Source organism: Anguilla rostrata, chromosome 15, assembly GCF_018555375.3.
Source record: "Anguilla rostrata isolate EN2019 chromosome 15, ASM1855537v3, whole genome shotgun sequence".
In the NCBI taxonomy this organism is placed as follows: Eukaryota; Metazoa; Chordata; class Actinopteri; order Anguilliformes; family Anguillidae; genus Anguilla; species Anguilla rostrata.
The window spans coordinates 35,540,500-35,565,736 of NC_057947.1; the positions used below are offsets into that span (position 1 = coordinate 35,540,500).

Genomic DNA, 25,237 nt, shown 5'->3' on the forward strand with positions numbered 1-25,237 from the left:
TTTGCTAATCAAATCAAAGTTTAGCCATGAAAGGATTCTGAATATTTTCCTTCACAGCCACTACAGGCAGCTGAATATTGAAGTGACAACTGTGATGTGTGAAAAATCAGACAAGCTGTTCTTACATTAACGTTGCCAAACACAGACGCATAAGCACATACATCCATAGCGGGCCAAAGTTAGCCTATGTGGTTCTGTAACAGGCATCTTAATACACAGGACCTCATATATTTAATTTTGGACATACAGTGAGCTCCATAATATTGGGGACAAATAATTTTTTTTCTCCTAGATTTGGCTCTGTACTCCACAATATTAGATTTGTAATCAAATAATTCACATGGTTAAAGTTCAGATTCTCAGCATTTATTAAAGGGAATCTTTAGACATTTTGGTTTCACCATGTAGAAATTCTAGCGCTTTTTATAAATTGCCCCCCATTTTCAAGGCACCATAATGTTTGGGACAAATGTCTTCACAGGTGTTTCTGATTAGTCAGGTGTGTTCGATTGCTTCCCTAGTGCAGGTGTAATAGAGCTTTCAGTATCTAGTCTTGATTCTAGGCTTCTGATTGCCCTTGGAGTCTGTTATTGTGTCAGCATGAGAACCAAAGTTGTGCCAGTGAAAGTCAAGGAAGTCATTACAAGGCTGAGGAATAATAAAAATAGATAAGAAAAACAGTCAGAGACATATGCCAAACATAAGGTTTATCAAAATCAACTGTTCGGAACATCATTCAGAAGGAAGAGAGCCCTGGTAGACTCAGTAATCCCAAAGGGCCTGGTAGGCCAAGGAAGACCTCTACAGTTGATGACCAAAGAATTCTCACCAGAAAAAGACCCATCCAACAGATCAGACACAGTCTTCAGGAGGAATGCATGGATGTGTCAGTAACTACCGTCAGCAGAAGACTTCACAAACAGAACTACTGAGGCTACACTGCAAGATACAACCACTAAAAACAGAAAAGCCAGGTCACAGTTCTCTAAGAAGTACTTAAAAGAGCCTGCAGAGTTCTGGGAAAAGTTCTTCTTGATTCACTAGTACTAGAGTGATTACAAGAGCACGGTTCATGCAAATGTCTCCAAACTCATTGGACAGTGCTAAGAAAATTTAAAATATTAAAAGTACAATTATTACATGGTGGAACCAAAGCATTTATAAATAGCATTTAATAAAAGCTTTAACCACGTGTGAATTATTTTATTAAAAATGTAAAATTGTGAAGGACAGAGCCAAATCAAGCAAAAAAATAAAAACTCTCCCAAACATTACAAAGCTCACCATATTCAAAAATACCCCAGCAGCCTGTCTCTACAATAACAGTATTTATGTAAGAAAAAGATATTCAAGGGGAATCATTACTCGGTATATTTAATCAGAGCTTCTGAAAAACGTTAGAAGTCCACACCAGTTTGAAATGCACAAACTACATAAAAAGCACAGGTTTCCGAAATGTAAAAAAATGTAGCAGAATAAGCTATACAGTTAGAAGAACAGGGTGGGAAACTGGGTAGCGCACTTGGCGAAAACAAAGGAGGTACATTTCAATGATAAAACACTGTAAAAGTTGTGTACAGGAACACTGCTGTAAGAGTAACTCTTCTTCTATGGTTTCATGAGAGGAAGATTCCCAGCTGCTTATGCAGCGGGAGGACTAAGGACTGGCAGCACGAGGCATTAAGACCTTTATATGAGCAGCTGGAAACAATATATATCAAGGGTCTTGCAATGTGTCATCAGAATGCAAGCAAAACTGACTGAGATTAAAAGACTGGAGATTAAAAGCCAGTCACCCCATTGTCAGAGGTACTGCAGGCCCTGTTTCTCCACACTGAGGAAATGACGTGGAAACAAACAGGATTCAGAAGATTCAAATGTTAAGATTCAAAATTCAAGAATAGAATCAGAATTCACACATATTTGGCTGTGATTGAAAAAAACCGACAGAACCTCAAACAAACCAAAAACACACGCACACGCACGCAGGCACACGCAGGCACACGCGCACACACACACACACACACACCATGTTTGTGGGACAACTACTTTTATGTCCTACCAGCAGCTATGATCTAAATACTTGAGATATAAAATTAACTTCTTTCATGCACTGTTGTTTTTTTTTTTTTAACAGCAGATGGGTATTGGAATAAACAGCTCTTGATTAATGCGCAAAATAATCACAGAGACCGTTTTTCCACGGAAATAAAATGCAATTATTCTGGAGCCACCATTCTGGAAGTCCCTGCTGAATCTCTTTCTTACTTTTTTGAGTGACTGTGGCAGGTGCTCTGGCTGTTGGTGTCTGGGGAGAAAGTTTATCTGTATCATATCATAAAAACTGCTTTTTTATCGCCTATTCTCTGGCACGAGTTCAACAGCAGCCTTATTGAACTACCAAGGAGTTTTAGCGGTGAAGATGACTTTCTTTCAATGTGCATTGACTTGGATGTGCTTACAATACTACCAATAGTAGTTTAAAGTCTGACAAAATACATGAAAACATTTTGCAACAGCAGATATCACCATCAGGTTTTCTATTTGAGTATTGTTAAAATATGAGAGATTCCATAAACATAATGCCATCTCTCTCAAACCATATGGTACTTAAACAGGCCAATTACATGGACTAGTATACTGTAAGTCAGTTTTTCCACTGGTTTTTCAGTTTTTTTATTTTTTATTCACATTTAAATAGAGTGCGGCATCACTGTGACCACAGCGATCACATGACTGCGTTCACGTGTGATGTGTTAATTCTGGGACTCAGATACCATTCTGCGGCTATGCTAGTTATAAAAAAAGCCAAAAAGTGCATTAAATTCCTCACAATTACAGGACATGCATATTTCAGATTACAGACTGCAGAAACTTATCATCTGTGAAAGGTTGAATGTCATTTACCGCGTGTATCAAATTTACACCAAGTGACATTGTCTTCTCAAATTGCGTTGATCTCTTTACTCCGATCTGTGCTTCAAAAGGTCACTTCATTCCACCGGCAAATTCAACCTGACAGTGACTAGCACAAAGGGTCACTCTGATGCATGCATTATCGCAGAAGGAAACATCTTCAAATTAATTTATCCAATTAATGAAAACAAAAGCCAAATGTTGATTAGGAATGACACGCAAACCGGTCAATTGAAAGAAAAAAAAGCCATAGTTAAGCCGTTATAAGATAACAATGTGAGACTGAAACATAACGTTTGCCGAAGAGGTTTATGGCACCGCACCACTGCCTGAATGGTTGTGTCAGTTAACGATGACAGGACCAGATACAGACCTTGACACAAACAATAATGTTAAATCTATTCCGACGTTGTAGTCATGAGGCCATGTTTGTAGCCGGTTGTGTACTTTGAGCAGTTAGCACATCCCAGATCATGCATATTCAAATTTTATTTCATGCAGATGCTTAACTTGCCCGTGCGACTGGAATTAGCGCCGAGCTGTTCAACTTCATTAAAAATAAATGATTATCAAGTTATCTTTGAAATTCTATTAAAATGTGCAGGCCCCTCCGCATATCTGTCACCTGTCTCCCAGGAGTCCACAGCTCTAATAGAGCCACTGTGAAGGGGAAAGCCCCAGAGAGGCCGAGCTCCACACATTCATATTCCACACCGCCTCTGTCTTCTGCAGCTCTTACTGACATTATTGTTGTTTTATTCATCACAATACAGATTTAATTTTCAGTTCAAAAAACTCCAAAGATGAGATATATTCTTTTGGTCTTTCGCCGCGCGCGCGTGTTCATACAAGGGATTGCATTATCCAGCGGGACGAATACAAGAAAACAATACAAACGACCTTCCTGTGTTAAAAGAAAAAGAGAGGGGGGAAATAAGCACATCCACACAAACAAACACACACAGACATACACACACACACACTCACACACACACACACACACACACACACTTACATACACTCTCACACACACAGAAATACACACACACACACACTCACACACTTACATACACTCACACACACACAGAAATACACACACACACACACTTACATACACTCACACACACAGAAATACACACACACACACACACACACTTACATACACTCACACACACACACACAAACTCAAACACACACACGCACGTGCACACACACACACACAAATGTATCCCATTCAAAGCCACTCAGGAGAGATTATATGGTAAATACTTGTTTTCCTTTCCTGCACTCTTTTTTTTCCAGCCTCAGAGTGTGTGTGTGTGTGTGTGTGTGTGTGTGTGTGCGCGTGTGTTTCTGACACGTTTCACACGTCAGACGGCTGATTTTCCACTGCTCTCCCAACGTTCCCGACGCTCCCAGGCCTCCGGCTGCTGGTTGCTCCATTTTCCCAGCAGCCTTCAGTGGCGAGAGGACAGATCTGGCGCGGGGGCGGGGTGGGGTGGGGGTGGGGGGTTCGCACGTGCTCAGTGCGGTCCGCGTTCAGCGGCGCGCGGCGGCGGCGCTAACAAAGACAGACCCGCACGGCGCTTTCGCCCTTCCGCTGAGAGAGAGGGATTTATTATTAGAAGGGACACAAACAGACTAATTAAATCACAGCAGTCGGCCCGGGATGACAGCTGGTGCGGTGTGTGACCAAACGGATCCCTATCAAAGGCCTACGAAGCCCCCCCCCCACCCGCCCGCCCCCCCCCTCAAACCAGCAGACCCGAAGGTGCTCTGCTTTCACCGCCACCATTAAAACCGCGCCCGTATTTCACCCAAAACGGCTAAATTCCGCAGACGCGGCCGCTTCCATAACCCGGCGAAATATGAAACCGTTAAAACGTGTCACCTGACGCCGTTGGCCTCGCTTAATATTTCAGGGCGCGTTTCGGACGTTCCATAATTCAGAGCGCAGCGGGCCGTCTGTGAAGCGTTGTCCCTGACATTTCTTATCGCGCAAACCTAAACGCACACAAGAGGGATGCGTGTTAAAGGAAACAAAGAAATTAGCCGGAGGCTGTTCCAGCAGCTATTGGAATTTCAGCAGCAACAAATTTGGAACAAAAGGCACAAATAAATTTTAATTGAGTAACATTAATTCTGAAAAAGAAGTATCAACAGACTTTGTATTTCACCAATTTCATTTTGCCGTTATATTAAATATATATAATGGCAAAAAAAAAAAAATATATATATATATATATGTATGTGAACACCTTATGTTGACCTTTGTGTCGTCCAGCAAACTATAGGGCCAAAAATTTCCTTTAATATTGTGAAAATTGCCTCTCGTGTTTTTGTTGAGGAAAGCACGTAAACATTATAAAAGAGAGAAACAGGCGGTGTGATTTCAGGTATACAGGAACACAAAGCAATTTGTTTTCACACACAGCAGAGTAACCGGTGTGGATATGATCTTAGCCGCATGGACTGCAGTGAGCCCAGGGTTGCAGGTTCAAATCCCAAATGTCTGCTGTGTCCCCTGAGCAATGCATTATTTCTCAATTTCTGAAGTTTAAAAAAAAGAGAGAAAAAAACGGTAGAATAAAATGTGAGCCAGACCGTAGTCAGTCGTGCCGGATTGCGGCACCGTAAAATTAATGCATTTAAAATTATTCATAGGACTTCATAAGCACTGTCATCTGTGAAACCGCAATGCTGAAACCACTGATGAGGAGAAAATATGTTTTTAACAAGTCAATAATGGCAAGAGCATTCAGTCCAACTTAATCAATTGAGCCGTTACATTTGCAAACAAGAGGCTGAATTATAACACGTATAATTGATTTCTCCCCCCCCCAACCCCACCTCCCCCCTTTTCGCTTTCCTCTGATCTCATTTTTTATTGATTCCCGCACGCTGGTAATGATGAGAAGTTTCCACAGTTTGTTTTTCGCCCCTGACTTTTCCACCCCCCCACCCCCCCCTTAACCACACACACATAAACACACAGGTCCTGCTCTTCCACCGTCTCACACACACACACACACACCGCACGCACACACTCACTCATGCATGCATGCACTCATGCACGTGTACATACACATGCACACGAACACACACGGACACACAGACACACATATATACATACACACACACACATGCACGCACGCACACACACACACAAATTTGAAATCTGCAAACTGTACCATCGGCTTAACCAAAAAGGATTAAGTCCTATATCCAACTGAGAACACAGATAATTCTCAGTAATTGGTAAAAAATTAAGATGAATGGGACAGCGAGATAAGGACCAATTAGCTCCCGCTCGCGTACAGCTGCAGTCTCAATTCAGCTCATCTCAGGAGCGCCGGCCCGCTCCCGCTGAAGATGCCCGGCGGAATTACCGGGGTGACCCCACGAGTGGCGGGACAGACTCCCACCACCTCCCCCCCCTGCTTTAATCCCCCCCCCCCGAACGGGGACACCTGTCACCGGGGTCCGGGTATGAACCGTGACCCCCGTCCCGGATGGCGTGAGCGAGCGGGCGTGCGCGGGGACGGCCCTCCCGCTAACTAAGTCGCGGCAAGCGGCGAAGCCGACGGCGGCGGCGGCAGCGGCAGCGGCGACGCTCCGGCATTAAAAAGTTTTATTTTCTCCCCGTCAATCGTTTCATTACGGCGGCATCATCTGCCTGATGACACGCGCAATTCCCACATCCAATTACGCCCAGGATTTGAGGTCCATTAGCATCGCCGTGGCGACGGGACGGTTTTGCGAAATGGCACCCAGCGGCCAAAGAGAGAGACGTTTTTCCTTCCTCCGTTTCTTCTCCTCCTCTCCTCACTCAAGGTCTCCCGTACTCACATACTTAACCCCCCCCTACTCCCCCCCCCGCCGCCCACCCTCGCCAAACCCCCCTCGCTGAAAAGCAATTCCTTCTCTTGAAATAGGCAGGTGTTTGTTAAGAGGCAGTTGACAGTGTTTCTGCGCGGGATAATGAAGGCCCTGGTTTGGGTCACGGCAGGGGGAGGGATTTTATCTGCGTTTATTTCTCTCCCTAGCAGTGTGTCACACATGTTTTGCTTGGTTTGTGATCTGTAATTACGGTGTTTCCTGAGAGTCTTTGGAACAATACACAGTGTGCACTCACAGAACCCCCCCCCCCCACCCCCCCTCAACCCCCCCACCCCACCTCCACCCCCACCCCCCCTCGCCCCTAAAACAAACTCAGAGAAAAATCAAAGAGGGACTAAAGAACAATCTATTGGTTTAATCCCAGACACAATCCGCCTTGTTCCCCTGTCAGGATGTTTTGCAGTGTGCCTCAAAGTCGGACAGCCTGGTTTGTTTTTCGTTATAATTAATAACACTGATGCAAACAGGAAAGGGTAATTGTGCTGAATGCTTAATGCGGGAAAAACGGCAGGCTGTCCAATTTACATCCACACAAAGGCGACACAGCTTCTCTCAGTCCCGCGGAACATGTTCTTCGCGAGCTGTCTCTGCGTTTTAAACAGCCTACTTCAAAAACAACAACAAGAAAAGCACCAAGGACAACAACAAGCCCTGACAACAGATAAGGGCTGGCAGAGGACATTCAGGGGCTGAAAAACCACCTTCAGAAAATTATCTGTAATGAAATTTCTTATAATAACACAATAAAGAGATGGAGTGGCAATTGCAGATTTCAAAAATATCTGTGTTACAAAATACTTCACTAATTCTGCTACTACTACTATTAATACTGCTACTACTACTACTACTACTATTATTATTATTATTATTATTATTATTATTATTATGCTACTACTACTACTACTATTATTATTATTATTATTATTATTATTATTATTATTATTATTAATACTGCACCTACTTATACTACTACTACTAATAATAATAATAATAATAATAATAATAATAAACCATGTTCTACAGTCAAATACTTATATAGTAATAGTCTTTGCTATCTAATTTATATTTAATTCTATTTGTGTACTGCACAATAGCATTCCCTGTTTGAAAGGCCAATCCGTCTTTTCTTTAATTTTTCTGGAAGCAGCTGCTTGCAGAATTTGGTTTTAAATAGGCATGAACTCATTTCCCAGCAATCAGCGGGCCGCATTGTTAGCGGCAGTGGCCGTGGTCAGGTGGTGTCTCCTGCCAAATAAAGTTCCCTGTGAGTGCAGTCATAGCCGAATCTGGCAAGTGATTCAGAGCCGGGGGGTACTAACGGTGTGGTGCACTCGCCATGACATCAGCACAAATTTGGGCATCAGACACCAAATGTAAAAAGGGTATCAAAAATTAATGTAAAATCCCATCGAGCAAGAATAAAGTTAATTGCGTCACATTGCCACAATGTGCAATGGAGCTAAAAATAGAATTCACAAAAAAAATCTAAAATAAATAAAAATAAAAATATTAATTTATATATTCTTATTTTGGAAGAAGAATGGCCTGTGGTTGAAAACAAATCTGTTTACACAATACATTCTGTATTTTTTAAGGTTCAGAGTTTTTCCCCCAAAAAAGAGGATGCATTTGTGTTACATGCTGTGTGTTTGTGTGCTGCTCTTTCGGGGTAGCAGAACAGACCTGGCAACATCCTTCCTCTTATCGTCAGCGTGACTCCTATCTACCAGCCCTGTCACTAGAGACCGCTTGATATAAACAAGAGATTGCACAGACATCCAGTAATCAATATTAGGATGGCTTCAGTACCAAACATCATTTGTCTCCGTGGCCATTCCTTTGACCAAACGAAGCATTAATTCAAATCATAAATCTGGGGTGATTTAAATCCAGGAATGAAAGGCTGCCTGCTTTAATGATTTATTTTCTACATTTCTGCAAGCGAGAGATTTGTCCATATGCAATGACAGGTCACCTTCAAACGCCAGAAGCAGACTGTTCATCACCATGCCGACCAGCATCTCATCGGGGGGAGTAAATATTAAAGTAAAAGAATCCAATTGATTGTGGATGGGGGAGAGAGGCGGTCGCTGCCATATATTTTACTCAGGGAGCTAATGCCTTACTTTCCACACCCTCAGTGACTGCTTCACTAGAATTATTATTCTGAAGGGAGGCCGCATGCTCAAGGTTACAATTTAAATTGTAACAGATAAAACAGTTTCTTATTAGCTTCATTGCCACAGCCTTGCTACTCTTATTCACATTTATCTTTATATCCGTGACCTCCTAGCCTCGTTTTTTTGTGGAAGTTACGACCTCATTCCTCATGTATTTTCTTATTTAAATCGGCTCATAATACATCCTGTTTTGAAAATATCCGGTGTCAAAGATTCCCAGTAAATCCTAATTGCCTTCCGAACTTTCAGGAAGAGAATCAAACGTTGGGATTCGGTAAATGCAGTTTGAGGATTAAATAAGTTATTTGCAAAAAAAATATATATATGTATATAAATCATTATTTTGCACTACTACATGGTCCTGTGAAAATAATGTACAAAAGCATGCAGTCATACGCGGGCAATAAAATGAAATCACATTTTAGCTAAACGCCCCCTCCAACACCAGCCAAATGACCAGATTTAAGCCTGGATGTAAATTTTTATCTTTGGCACTTCATCCAAAAATTCAATCGCTGTCAATGCAAAAGCAGGATGGAAATGCAGTCTGATAATAACAGGAGAAAATGAACTAACATGGCAGACACACTGCCCCTGAGGATCATTTCATACAAAATGCAGAGCCATTCACACTATGAGCAATAAAACAACAACAGCCTTTCTGATGCAAAACGCTCAAGTCTTAATTGCTATACAGTTTTTCTGGAACCTAAACTGTTCATAACGCAGTTGGTCTGATTATTGTGACCCCCTAAATTGTATAAAATAAACTAAACAATGCTCGTAAACGCTGATACGCACGCTGTATAAACACCATAAAACCACTTTCTTTACTCTTCTACACATATTAAACAGGTGAGGTTTCTTCTTTCTCTAAAATACCGTGCTTGGATGAACCTGGATGAAATCCAATCTGAGGGGGCAGGGGAAAAAACTTGGCTGATGTTTTTTTTTTAGTTCTTTTTTTTTTAGGGGGAATATGGCCACATCATGACTTTTTGATTAATATTGACAAGCGAATCATTCACGCGGTCCTTTGGGGAAGCCTGTTTCACAGGATAGCGGTGTTAAGCCTACCTTGAAAATTTGAAGGGAGAGGAACACTGAACAAACTCCATCCTTTAGTGTAACGATGCCATTAAAAGGTACGTTTTGCATGTTAGCGTATGCGCCGTACAGGTACTGCTAGCATGTGATAGGCTCTGTTACTTTTGCATATGCATTCTAACATTACATGACCACTATCCACTATTTCACAAAACAGTTTGAGGACAAGTGGATCAGTGCTATCAAAAGAAATTATAGGTTAGCGAAGCTACACTGTTTAATTCAAATAATTCACCTGCCCAAATGATAAGCAAGCTTATACTATCAGTACAACAGCACAATTGTTTTATTTTTCTCCCGTTCCTGTTTTGCTTGTTTTTGAGATGGTCTGACACTAATCCTCTAAATATGGACCTCCATTAATGAGTGGACAGGCAGAAGCTCTGGTAACCAAGTAAAGCTAAACAAATAGTGAGTTTAATTTCAATCACAACAGGCAGCTAAAATAGATAGTGACAGAATGTTCTTCTATTTCAATTAATAGATGATGGAGATTTTGAACATTTTGATTGTTTGTTCTTTAAAGGGAGACCAATACCAAGTTTTGTCTCGTCTGTTGAGAATACTGTCAGCGTGAGATTGTGCACTTTGTGCTTTTATGATTTACAGAACATAGATGCATAGTTAATACGAATCCATACTCAATGGTAAATAACCACGTTGATAAGCTGGTAAATAAACCATTGACTGTAATATCTAAGCAATTATTTTAAGTCATCAATTGAATGTATTATTCGAACAGGAAAAGAAACTAGGAGGGTCAAGGCACAACATTTTAGATTTTCCTTTCAGGGTTATAAAGGCCACAGGCTTGGGAGATGGAGACACTTGGTTAAAAAGGACAGTAATTAACCTTTTCCGGAGCAAAATGATCAGCAGGTCACATCCTATCGGTGAATTGCAGGAACACCCATGGCTATAATCTAACTTAAAGGGCATCGGCAAAAATCAGGAAAAGCGTTAGAGACACAGCCTAGGTGGCACATTCAGTACAGGAAATACACCACTCAAAGTATTATTCTCCAAAATGACAGATATTTACAAATCATATCCTGCAATGAAAATGTCCTTGGGAAGAAATGTACTTCTGTAAGTTCTACTGCTGTTATTATTATAAAGTATTTCTGTTTGACTGTATTTCAAATTGCCCCTTTTTTCTATAAGAGGCAAATATCAATAGTTTCCAGACAAAAATTGATGACAGGAAAAAGTAGCCTTGGCAATTGCTTTCATTCAGCACTTAATGCAGATTTTAAGCCAGTGTGTTATCCGCATATTACAGGGGAATTGTTTATATTACTGCATACGGAAGAGAAGTGGTAAAATTAGGTAACTGCTTTCACAAACTGCAATGTACAGTTTAACCCACTAAATCAATTTCACAATGGCTTCGACTTACTACAACATTAAATGAATTTACAGAACATCTGCTGATGGCCTACACTTGTGATACGTGTAAGAACTATGTAATCATATATATGAATGTAAATGAAATGGTATATAATGCTTTAGGACAAAGACATATTTTTCTTCATTTGGGTCGATTTTAGTAATGTAAAATGTAAACACGTAATTATGTAAATGTGCATCAGCTCTTAATGTACAGTTAGTACAGGGCTGTGGTGTGAGTAAGGGTTACGGTGTAAGGGTTATGGTATGAGTAAGGGCTGTGATTTAAGAGTTACAGTGTGAGTAAGGCTTACGGTGTGAGTAAGGTCTACAGTGTGAGTCAGGCTTACGGTGTGAGTAAGGTCTACAGTGTGAGTAAGGTGTACGGTGTGAGTAAGGTCTACGGTGTGAGTAAGGTTTACGGTGTAAGTAAGGGTTATGGTGTGAGTAAAGTCTACAGTATGAGTAAGGTCTATAGTGTGAGTAGGGTCTACAGTAAGGGAGACAGCAGATGGGTGATAGTGTGAGTAAGGGTTGTGGTGTAAGGGTTACTGTGTGAGTAGGGTCTACAGTATGAGTAAGGTCTATAGTGTGAGTAGGGTCTACAGTATGAGTAAGGTCTATAGTGTGAGTAGGGTCTACAGCAGGGCGATGGCGCTCGGGGACTCACCCACGCTGGAGTTGAGGTCTCCGTTCTCCGAGTCAGCGCCGTGCTGGTTGCTGCCGCTGTGGTAGCTGCTCATCACCTCCAACTTGATCTTCTTCACCTTCATCGCCTCGGCGATCGCCGCGTTGGTGGCGGCTGCAGCTGCGGCGGCCGCGGCAGTGAGGCCTGGGGGGAGGGGCAAGGGTTCAAAAGGGTCATTAATTCATTCATTCACTCATTCATTTCCTCGTTAATTACATGTTTGCATGTAGATACTGCAGCACTCACTCACAGTCAGCTGATGTTTTCATCAACACCATGAGTCTACACTGGCTCTAGCAGAGTTTTCACTGAAGTCCTAGTAAACTTCACAACTATGTGACAGGCTAAACTTCACCCTTACCTCATCATAGACCAAATTATCATTAGAGACCAAACAACTACAGTCAGAATTTTGTACAGATGTATTTTGGATTTCACCCTTTGGCTAGACCTCACTTGTTTCATCGGTTTACCAAATCTCAAATACTAGAATAACACTAGATTTAACAATTACAGTGGTGCTGGAGGGATTTAAGCATCATTTACTGTGTCCCACCGGGGGGTGGTCGTTCAATATAATGCAGCTCTAATCTTGATGGATGTGATTATGTCCTTTAGGCTGAAGTGGATTTGAGTCTACTTCAGGATTATTGTTATTATTACATTATTATTATTATTATTACTAGGTGATCATGATCATGCATAGTATGCATTTGTACAATAATGATAATGTGACAAATAAGAACTCATTTTCCCATAATACTTTGCGTCTTCCTGATAGCAGAATGTCATAAGTGAAAAGTACAGTATGGCTACCTGTTGTTATATCAGACCATAAATACAGTGCCCACAATTCACATGAATGTGTCATGAACACTTGAGCGTGTTTGTGTCAGTGGAGTCCCCGGCACAGCATAGCTGCCGCTGTGCTTTGATGGTGACAGATGGGAGTCAGACGCACACATCTGAATTGACATACTGTCATTATTTCTGTTTGCAAATAGACTGTGGTGTGTGCCCTAGAGAGAGCACAGAGACCATCACAGCAAGACACTGCTGAGGGGGGGAGGAGGAGGAGGAGGAGAGGAAGAAAATCAAACACGGCACTTCCAAAGACCACATACATTTCCAGCCCGTTGTAATCACACACGCGGCATGTCTGGTTCTCATGATCAAACCCCTTCTCTCAACACAAACACAATTGTGTAATAGAAGAGCATTGTTATTCCGGCTCTCAATGGCTTTGATGGCAGTAATAAGATGGTCTTTTGTATTTGATTGAGTTAAAAGGCCAGCTTTGGGGCCAGGAAGTGCACACTGAATCACAAAGAGAACAACCTGGCCTTCTCCTCCATCCTCAGAGCCTACGCTTCAAAACCTGTAAAAAAAAAAAGCCCACGCTGGCATTTTGACTCCAGTCAGACTGTGTGTGTGTGTGTGTGTGTGTGTGTGCATGGGGTGGGGGGTATGTTCACATGCAGGTGTGTATATATGTACACGTGAGTGTGTGTTTGTGTATGTGCATGCTTGTGTGAGTGAGTGTGTGTGTGTGCGTGTGTGCATGTTTGTGTGAGTGAGTGTATGTGCATGAGTGTGTGTGTGTGCATGTTTGTGTGTGTGTGAGTGAGTGTGTGTGTGTGCGTGTGTGCATGTTTGTGTGAGTGAGTGTATGTGCATGAGTGTGTGTGTGTGCATGTTTGTGTGTGTGAGTGAGTGTGTGTTGTGGTGTGTGCATGTTTGTGTGAGTGAGTGTGTGAGTGAGTGTGTGTGTGTGTGATGTTTGTGTGTGTGTTGATGTGAGTGTGTGTGGTGTGTGGTGTATGTGTGTGTGGTAGTGAGTGTGGTGTGTGTGTGTTGATGTTGAGGATGGGTGGGCACAGCTTCTTGCTAGTGTGATGATGTGTGAGTAGTTTATTGTGGTGCACCATTCTTCTGCAGTAGTATTTTGCGTGCCCTCTGCCTTCATGAGTAAAACCTCTCAACACAGCCGTGCCGCTCATAAGCGCTCCTGTCCTCTTCTCTCTCCTCTCCCCTCGCTCCTCTCCTCTCTCTCCTCTCTCTCTTCTCCTCTCTCCTCTCCTCTCCTCTCTCTCTCTCTCACAGATGCCACCCCAGCCATCAGGGGACCGGGAGGGTGCTAAAACACTGTGATGCTGGGATTGATGTACTTGCAAAAACACCGTCTCCAGTGAGCGAAAGCAGTCGTGACGTTCTGACCTTCAACATCACAGTACTTTCTTTATTGTTTATTTGTTTATTCAAACTGGGGAGTGATTTAACTCTTTCCTGCGTTGAGTATTTTCAAGTGCAGGTGCAATGGCATTTCACATAGAGGCAGTATTTTTAAGCCCTTTAAAACACGCGCATAACTGCAGTACAATAACAGAGCAATGCCATACACCTACTGTAAAACACGGCTTGTTTATTGTATGTGAAGCACACGCAGCTACCATCACATCCGCACATGCAAATAAACAGCGGGAAATTCTGTTGACTTAAGTGTCTGATTTTAAAACACTGGTATAGTGAGGCGTGCTCTTAAGTCTTCTCCGGAGAGCGTACAGTGGAACTGATATTTGGGATGTTTACAAATCACTGTCGGATCCAAGCCTCTTGGCACTGTCATCCCGTTTCCCGAGGAATTCTCGATATTTTCACTCGGAAACGCTGTCAGCGGGAACGCCGTCAAAGCAGGGAAGGTGCGTGCGTTCCGAGCCGTGATAACCAATGAGGGCGAAGGGTTTTTACCCCTTTTTTTACAAACCTGTTTGTGTCTGCCGTGCCGGTCTCCGTTTGTCGCGGGAGACAAGCCGATTCATAAATATCTCATCACTTAGCTGTCACAGGCATTTCGGTGACACAGGCTCGAGCTTAGCTATTAGCTTCAGTATCTGGCTGCTGGGGGGGGGGGGGGGGGGGGGGGCTAGGGTGGGGTGAGAGGGGGGGGGGGCAGGTTTTTAACATGTGGCATTAGTACGCAATCCTGGTTCCTAACCATCTGATAGGCAGATGGCGTAGAGCGCACTCTGCAGCCGAAGTGAAGGTGCATATAATTTAAAAGCTTGTTTGCATTTTAAAATACACCGGGTTCCATATTGATGTACAGTATACATCATGACAAAGTAGGCCTCTCTCTCTCGCCTGCCGTCGGCCCGGCCCTGTCCCCCCCCCCCACCCCCCCAGCCCCCGCCCGCGTGTGAAAAACAATGCGTCAGCCCGTAAGAGGGTTACACTCCCCAGCATAATGAATGCAGCCTCCACTCTCACTGAAGGTCAACATTCATTTATGTGCAGCGGGGGGGGGGGAGTCAACCCATCTCCAAATGAGATGCATGCACAACGGAAGGCACACAGAGATAGATATTATTATCGCTTTCAGGTATATAAATACCTATATATATATATATATATAGATCAGATAAATTAATTTACTTACAATGCAGTTTAAAAGCATCACTTAATGTTAAATCTGCATTCTCAGCTATTTGGATTTCATCAATAAAAAAAATGTGAAAAAAGTAAATCACATTCAATATGTCATGGGATTTCTCCATTAAAATATCTGATATTGTTCCAATTATGTTTGTGGATTTAAAAAAAAATAATTAATACCCAGAATCAATTATATTTTTAGTAGTAAAAACCGCAGTCATGTTTTGTGAGACAGAACATTGCACATGGGAGAGCTGCTCATTAAATGTGCTCGTTTTAAACTGATCCAGAAGTGTTTCTAAAGCTTTTTTTCCATTGTTTGTCTTTAAAATCTGGCAAGGCTGCACAGCGATTGTCTCATAGGCACTTTTCTGAGTCTGTCTTAAGCACTTCCCTAAACAGCATACACAGAACTACTTTGATGCCATTCCCAACTGTTCCAAAAACGTAAGAATGGAAACATTTCTGGCACAAAATTAATCATATTCATTCTAACTATTTTTAGATCTAATTCCAATCACCGAAAATGTTTACAACAATGAAACACCAAAAATACACCCAGTTTTGGGAAATGTCAGGTGGAAATCTGTCACCCATAATGCAATGCATTAGAACTTCCCCACAAATCCATTTTTTAAATTTAATTTAATTTATTTTTTGTTTTAAATAGTCAGTAAAATGACAGTAATCTAAGGCACACCCTTGGATTCAAACATCACGTCCTTAAATTAATTTACTAATAAATTAGTGTTACTTCATTAACGCTGGTGATTGAACAACTTGATGATCTGTACACATCCGAGGAAAAATGAACTTATAAGTAAAACCTAAATTTAAGTTGCGTCAAGGTTGTTCAATATAGGGGTTAGCAAAGCACTATTCCATTTTTTTTATAAGAGCAAATAGGCACACAATTCCCATAATTCTGACCTGTATGTCACTGCATTGACCTGATATGGGTATCTGACTGTAGAATATTTAAATGATCGATCATCAGAAATAACAATTGTATCAACAAACAACATAACGTAAAAAATAACTAAACCAACGAGGCTGATAATGTGGTGTATGAGTAGTCTCCTGATAATGATTCAGGTTGCTGTTAAAAAAACACTGAGCACCTGAGGTACTTCCTTTGATAGATCATTTACAGGTTCTTTACATTCTACAAGTTATTGGACATGCTAGGGAGATTACACTCAGTCCAACTTCACTGGCTATGCTTCTATGTGTGGCAAGATCAGGGATGGTTCTTTTAAAGCAATGCTCTTTAATCTGATTATAACAAAGATTTGGATTCGGCGTAGTGAATAGTATCCATTCAGTAACCACAATAACCTGCTAGTGCCTGTTTCCAATATTCCTTTATGCATAAATGTGCAGAAAGGAGGAGCACTGCATTTCTCTCGTATATTTTCTGCATGTTTTAAGTGAGCCTGTAAAACACAGGGACCTGGGGCACAGCGGTCAAATGCCCAATTCAGGCTGAAAAGATTCGCTGATGTCGTGGGGAATGGCTATCGCACGGATAGCTCATCACAGCACGCAAGCAATGCTAACTTTGGTTCGGACATGAGAGCACGGACGGTCACATTACAGTCGTTTTTAGAGTGTTACAGCCTGCAAATTTTGACGTGTGCCCCCCCAAATTCAAAAAGGAATATTGCATCATCATTTCCGTGACAACTCAGGAAGTACTCTTTGGCCGAGATAAGACCCTGGTGTGACGCCACGGCTGACTTCTCCAACGCATCGAGTGCGACTCTCTGCGCCCACATTCCAGCGGTCCTGTAGTCACTCAGTAACCATGCAAAGGAACCAAAACAACACCAGCTCTGCAAATAAAAATGGGGTTTGAGACCGGGTCATGACCAAATGCTGTGGAAAACTACAGCATCTTCAGACATAGCGGTTTGTCACATTACCATTACATTACCGCCATTTAGCACGCGTTCTTATCCAGAGCGTCTTACACAACATTGCATCCATTTATACAGCTGGATATATACTGGAGCAATGCAGGTTAAGTACCTTGCTCAAGGGTACAATGGCAGTGTTCTACCTGGGAATCAAACCTGTGACCTTTGGGTTACAAGATCAGCTCCTTACCCATTGTATTACACTGCCGCCCAATGCGTTAAGAGAAGGTTGCCTCGAGTTGGGCGCGGGGGGGATAGGGGGGAGGAATCAGGATGCAAAATGTCATCACAGCTGTAAAATGTTTGACTCTGTATAAGACTGTGTGTACTTCCTGCTGTAAAAGCCTGTTTTGTGAGTGCTGTTCATTCTGCTAAAGGTGACGGGGCCTACCTCTGACAGTACTGTTCTTTCTGCTGAAGGTGGCGGGGCCTAACTCTGACAGTACTGTTCTTTCTGCTGAAGGTGACAGGGCCTACTTCTGACAGTAATATTCATTCTGCTGAAGGTGACGGGGCCTACCTCTGACAGTACTGCTCATTCTGCAGAAGGTGACAGGGCCTACCTCTGACAGTACTGTTCTTTCTGCTGAAGGTGGCGGGGCCTACCTCTGACAGTACTGTTCATTCTGCTGAAGGTGACGGGGCCTACCTCTGACAGTACTGTTCTTTCTGCTGAAGGTGACGGGGCCTACCTCCGGCAGTACTGCTCATTCTGCTGAAGGTGACAGGGCCTACTTCTGACAGTACTGTTCTTTCTGCTGAAGGTGACAGGGCCTACTTCTGACAGTACTCTTCATTCTGCTGAAGGTGACAGGGCCTACCACTGACAGTACTGTTCATTCTGCTGATGGTGACAGGGCCTACCTCTGACACCCTGGGAAACTGAGCCCCATTCAGGAGCCGATCTCTCAGCAGAATGAGCCGTTTATTACAGCTTGTTTCTTAAAATAAAGGAAAATATTTCTCTTTCACAATAAAGGACCCTGTAAAAGTCTGACAGCCCAGTTAATAATTCTGCTGTGGCGGCTTTCCTTCGATTGTTCAGAACGGAAAATTGTGAAATGACAGATGTTCTCTCAGCTGCTTTGCTTCCATCTTAAACCTACAGAAAGCTTTGATTTAAGAGACTGCAAACAAGCCTTTCATCAAAGGGGACTTTTTGCACCATGAACAAGTCACAACGTGAGCAAAAGTAGATTTGAATTCTAATAACTGTTGATTTTGTCTGCTCAACAACACAATTGCATATTCATCAGAATCTGTCATGAGAACATATTATGCTCGATGTTGATAAAAACACAAACAAGCACGCATGCAGTTAGGCATGCACACAAGCATGTATGCACACGCCACGCATGCACACAAACACGCATGTATGCTTGTACAAATGCACATACAAAAATTTTTTCCAGCCCATATTTGTATTTGTAGTGACCTCAATAGAATTTTTTGTGTGAAATCCAGTTAAACCAGTGAAATTTTCCTCAGTTTTAGAGTATACAGACAGCTGTGTGGAACACAGACTGATGGACAGATGGACAGATGAATGGACAGGGGACCACAGACCCAGCAAAAATTCTTCTCTTCCAGTATTAATCTGCTTGCTGTTGTCACACAGCTACAAGAACATATTTTTCTTATCATGCATTTATCATTATGCTACGATTTTTCACAGAACTTGAGAGTTGGTGGTCTATGATCTTACACAGAGATTGCACAGAATCCATGCAAACACACAACGATGAAGCACAATACTCTCAAAGAAGAACCTTTGAGGATTTACTCTGGGAAATGCGCAATCGAAACATTCCCACTGTTTATTTATTTATTCATTTACTTATTTCCGACCCCAAAAAAACAAAGATCCCTTTTGCATTTGTTTTCTTTTATCATGCCCAAAGAAAGGTTACACATGAAAAATACCTGGAATTGAACTGAAGATACTGTACACTGTGAATATTCTGAAGAAATTCAGAATGCTTCTTCTGCCAAAGTAAAGGAGATCAAAGGGCCAAGCACAGTGGACCTCTAGCAGTCACACTTCCTGACTCCCAAGTCCTGCTGGGCCTGCTTCGAAAACTGCGTGTTTTCTAGCTGTTGTGGAAAGCTGCACAGTTGGCATACTTGGCAAGTGGCGATACTGCCTGACGTAAGCACTGTGCGTGCCCGCCTGCTGTTCTACAGTCATTATGATGAGAGTGCCCCATCTGAACACTGCCCACACCTCGCAAAGTCACCTGTCTGAACACTAACACTGCCCACACCTCTCAAAGTCACCTGACTGAACACTCACACTGCCCACACCTCTCAAAGTCACCTGTCTGAACACTAACACTGCCTACACCTCTCAAAGTCACCTGACTGAACACTCACACCGCCCAAACCTCTCAAAGTCACCTGTCTGAACACTCACACCACCTACACCTCTCAAAGTCACCTGACTGAACACTCACACCACCTACACCTCTCAAAGTCACCTGACTGAACACTCACACCACCTACACATCTCAAAGTCACCTGTGCGTTTGCACTCAGGTTCGAGTTTGTTACGAATGCTAATTTACCTACTTTAGCTTTGAATAAACGAAGGTCTGAAATACATCGTAAACATCATCACATTTTAGCAATCGTGAGTGAAGGTTGTTTGTAATACCTGTAATGAGATGCATTCACCCGACTAGCTCTCGACCCCTTTGTGGATTTCCCCGTGACTGAGGAAGCCATTTTTTTTAAGCCTAACCAGCGCATTATAAATGTAAGCAACCGTTTCATTTTTCAATTTTCCTTTTTATTCATTTCTGTGACTGACAAACAAACGATGTTGTGCAAGCGTAAAAAAAGCAGCAGGCTCAGATTTGCCTCTCAGAATGGGAGATGAAGTGCCCTGCAGTCAGGATTACACGGAGGATGCCATCTCATACAGTCGCATTATCTTCTGCACAAAAGCTGGCTTTAGGGGCGGCACTACACAATACAGAACGGCAGACTATACAGTAGCATTAGTGAGCAAATGTAATGAATTAAAATAACTGTAATTAAAAACAATTCAAATATATATATATATATATATATGTGTGTGTGTGTGTGTGTGTGAGCGTGTGTGTGTGTGTGAGCGTGTGTGTGTACAGACACACACACACATTTGGAACAGTGGGGAATAATAGTCTTGGTCATTTGCCAACTCATTGTTAATTTAAGCCTCACACACAATGGTGAAACGGTGTGTGTAAGAAAGGTCACCAAACTTCCCTTTGTGAAAAAAAGAGGGGCCTTTGCACAAATAAAGAAATGCATGGTACTGTCACACCGAGCATAAAATAGCAAATAATAGGGACGAAGTCTGATAGCGGCCCTCCGAGCAGCTGTCAAATCAAATAATAATGAAGGATCTATTAATATGCAAAGGAAGCAGCAGCGCACTGTCCTAATGCTGTCATGCCTGGGCGTATTGTCAGATTGTTCATTATTAATTAACACGCTCGCTGCCCCATACCTGGCCACCGCCAGAGCCTGTCTTATAAGCAAAAACGCAACGCATGCGCTCTCTTCCACTAGTGGCGTAATTAAATTAAAATCAGACTAAACGACACATCGGCACGCAAAGGCCGACTTTACGACCGGACGCGATAAAAAAAAAAATCGCGCGTCCTTATCTGCGGCGTTACCGTTTTTTGTTTGTTTTGTTTTTGTTTGTTCGTGGAATTACAGGTGTGTGCTGGAATTTTGTTTTATTTAAACCCCGCAGGAAAACAGGAAAGGGCGACCGACTCCCCTCAGCACGGACGCTTAACTGTATGCATGCACGGGCAGCACTGACAGCCTACAGTATGGTGAGCTGACAGGGACATTTTAGTCCCCGGTGCTGTGATATTTGCATCACAGGGGCACGCGACATAAACGTACTGCAGACTTATTCTTAAACCTGAACTAAATTAATTATCACAGGCTCCACTCATTGTACAGGGTAACTGCATAAGTTTTAAATCTGTGCTTTTACAGATTGTACAAAAGACATAAGACTGGATAAAATAATATACTTTGCTCTTGTCATTTGTGTAGTTTGTGTCATCTTTGTTTTTGTTTTGTTTTTTGTCTCTTAAACAATGTGTAAATGTGTTTCCCACCACAGACGTTCATTTAAAAAAAAGTGTTGGTCATGTGACGCTTGCTGCGATCTCCGATTCAAAGTAAAGAACAAAATTAATATTCCGACACTAGCGAGCGGCTGCCAGTTCCTGGCTGTCGTGGAGTGACCCCTTCTGAGTCCGGTTAGGAGCGAAACGCTATGCTGTTCAGCGGTCACGCAGCTCTTACTCTCCTCCGCCACATCCACTCCTCCTCCTCCCGTTCTGCTTTCCGTTACGGCTTAGAGTCAGAGAAAATACCGATTAAAAAGGAGGGAAATGTTTAATCGCGCAGCTTCAGTGCAGCTCCCACATGCCAAGTTTTTTAATGGACGGGTCCAACAAAATAAAATAAATGAAGTTCCAGCCTGATAACATTGTCTATTGTCTACTGAACGGGACTGCGTCCAAAGTGCTTTTAGTTCCATTGTGTCAGAAGTCACGAAAAACAGAACGAAACGTTCAGCGATACAGAACACGGAATAAAAAGCTGTGGAGTTGGACTTCAGTCCGCTAATGTTTCACTACATTGATCAATTTACTTTGTGTTTTCCTAATTCTAGTGTACATTTCATGCCTTAAAAGTCAGCGTGCCGCATTATGATATTAGATTACAGCAGAACTGGAGATCTCCTTTCTCTCAAAACAGATAAAATAGCAAGACCTGCAGTTAGCCCAGCAGCTTCTCAGAACACCACACGATTAGTAACTTCAGCCTCCTCTCTGGCTTGCCTGACTTGGAGTACGTATAGAATATGAAACCGTTATTACATATCCTTATAATAATAATAATAATAATGGTGTTAATTTAGGCTACTGTTTTTTAGATTACCAGGAAAAAAAATATTTAAATCATGAGAGAATATTTTGAAAAGAAACTAAATAAATACACGTGTCAGAACACTGCCAAGTCTTAATGTCAGATGTGAGTTCAAAAGAGCTGTGCTCCAATAAAGCACCTGTATCCAGACCGTATTTCCAAAGAGTTCTTCTAAAGTTTAAGAAAGCACAGTGACTAATGTTCTGGTCCAAAGGATTAAGCAAATCGATGTACTACGCAACACAAAATGTAAAGACGAGTCAAAGCACGCATGCATACCAGACAATTCACGCATTTTATTGCGGAAATTTATTTTAAGTGGACGCATTTACTGGTATTGGAAGTTCACAGACACAAGTACTAAAGGGTATCAATGTGAATGTGAAAGCCGGTGTCACACAGTTCAGACATGACTGAAGAAAAGCAGCATTTTGTCATCACCAAAACCGCTGTATGAGTTTTGCTGAAAAACTGTTGAGGATACAGGAAGTGTTGAGGATACAGGAAGTATTGAGGATACAGGAAGTGTCGAGGATACAGAAAGTGCTGAGGATACAGGAAGTGTTGAGGATACAGGAAGTACTGAGGATACACGACGCTCAAATCCTCCGTGTCATTACATTTCCAGGTTCCACAGCAAAACCTCTGTGCTTTGTTTTCACTCATTTTGTATTATGTTATTACGCAGTGATGCACAAAACAATGAAGTAAAAGGCCTTTTGCTGAGACATGCTACGAACACGGGCAGAAAACCTGTCTGCTGACAGCGCTAGGGAGACGGCTCGTCTGCGCAAATCCACAAACGCGGCACGTACACTATAAACCACCGGCAAGTTAGCGCTCAAAAGTTCTGCGGGGGATTGGAGTGAAAGCTTTTCAAAGCCCCGTCCCTTTAACGGAGACGTCTGTTCGGTGCGGTATCAGCCCCCGAGAGCAAATAACATGATTTAGAGGAGCAATCTCCCTGTCGCGCGCTAGACACCGTGCAGCCCCCAGAGCCTGGCCCAGAGGAGACCATCATTTACAAAGGATATGTTAGATGTTTTATTAAATGGGAACCTAAGCAGATTATGATGTCTTTACCCATCCCCGAACTGAAGCCATTTAAAGAGGCACCCAGGGTCATTCTCTGTCAATAGCCAGCCTCACTTATAACCATTTTAAAAACGCCCTCTGTGTACTTATAATTGAAAATAAACACTCTCTCCAACCTCCATGACAACAAGCACTCAGAAGTGAAACCCAGGGAAAGCGCTTGGTTGGCCGTACTAAGCGCAGGGACGTTGCTAGGCCTTGCACGGGTGTCTGAGTGCATGTGGATGCTGTAGACTGACTAAATCCTTTGGGTTTTGGGGGTACTCCATGCAGATTCACCCATGTAAGTGAGAAAAATGTAAGCACTTTGCTTCTGAAACGACAGTTTTTAAAATTTTTTTTTAAAAATTTAAAAAAAGATAGCCTTCGGTGACAGACAGCTTTCCCCGGCCTTAACAAGGCTCGCTGCAGGGAATTAGAGAAAACAAAAAGAAGAAATAAAAGGGATCTTACGGAGAGTGAAGCTTTCATACGCACATAATGGCAGCTTCCTCTAGCCCCTGGGCTCGTTATGAGTCCTGCCATTTGATGAATCGCTTGATTTGGTGCATAGCATCACACAGGGCATTTTCAGACTAATTTCTGTTAATAGGAGTCACCTGCTCCAGAGTTAATGGACAAACGAAGGGGACATAGCAGGCGTGTATCTAAAAAACTCACACAGTGAGAGGCGAAAATATTGAGTACCGATTTCAGGGAGGAAAGACGGTACTGTGGGTGAGCTGCCCTAGAACTGGAGCTGTACTGTGGGTGAGCTGCCCCAGAACTGGAGCTGTACTGTGGGTGAGCTGCCCTAGAACTGGAGCTGGAGCTGTACTGTGGGTGAGCTGCCCCAGAACTGGAGCTGTACTGTGGGTGAGCTGCCCTAGAACTGGAGCTGTACTGTGGGTGAGCTGCCCTAGAACTGGAGCTGTACTGTGGGTGAGCTGCCCCAGAACTGGAGCTGTACTGTGGGTGAGCTGCCCTAGAACTGGAGCTGTACTGTGGGTGAGCTGCCCTAGAACTGGAGCTGGAGCTGTACTGTGGGTGAGCTGCCCCAGAACTGGAGCTGTACTGTGGGTGAGCTGCCCCAGAACTGGAGCTGTGCTGTGGGTGAGCTGCCCTAGAACTGGAGCTGTACTGTGGCTGAGCTGCCCCAGAACTGGAGCTGTACTGTGGCTGAGCTGCCCCAGAACTGGAGCTGGAGCTGTACTGTGGGTGAGCTGCCCTAGAACTGGAGCTGTACTGTGGGTGAGCTGCCCTAGAACTGGAGCTGTACTGTGGGTGAGCTGCCCCAGAACTGGAGCTGTACTGTGGGTGAGCTGCCCAGAAGAGCTGGAGCTGTACTGTGGGTGAGCTGCCCAGAACTGGAGCTGTGCTGTGGGTGAGCTGCCCTAGAACTGGAGCTGTACTGTGGGTGAGCTGCCCTATAAATGGAGCTGGAGCTGTACTGTGGGAGAGCTGCCCCAGAACTGGAGCTGTACTGTGGGTGAGCTGCCCTAGAACTGGAGCTGTACTGTGGGTGAGCTGCCCTAGAACTGGAGTTGTGCTGTGGGAGAGCTGCCCCAGAACTGGAGCTGTACTGTGGGTGAGTTGCCCCAGAACTGGAGCTGTACTGTGGGTGAGCTGCCCTAGAACTGGAGCTGTACTGTGGATGAGCTGCCCCAGAACTGGAGCTGTACTGTGGT

At 43.0% G+C, this 25,237-nt stretch overlaps 1 protein-coding gene across 1 annotated transcript in view; it reads right to left on the bottom strand.

Annotated features, from left to right (window-relative positions):
• The window catches only part of LOC135241065 (dachshund homolog 1-like), a 169,036-nt gene that overhangs the window by 63,485 nt on the left and 80,314 nt on the right, over positions 1-25,237 (bottom strand). The window contains exon 3 of the mRNA XM_064311171.1: positions 12,163-12,324. Coding sequence (XP_064167241.1) covers positions 12,163-12,324 — 162 coding nt within the window. The remainder of the gene's footprint in view (positions 1-12,162; positions 12,325-25,237) is intronic.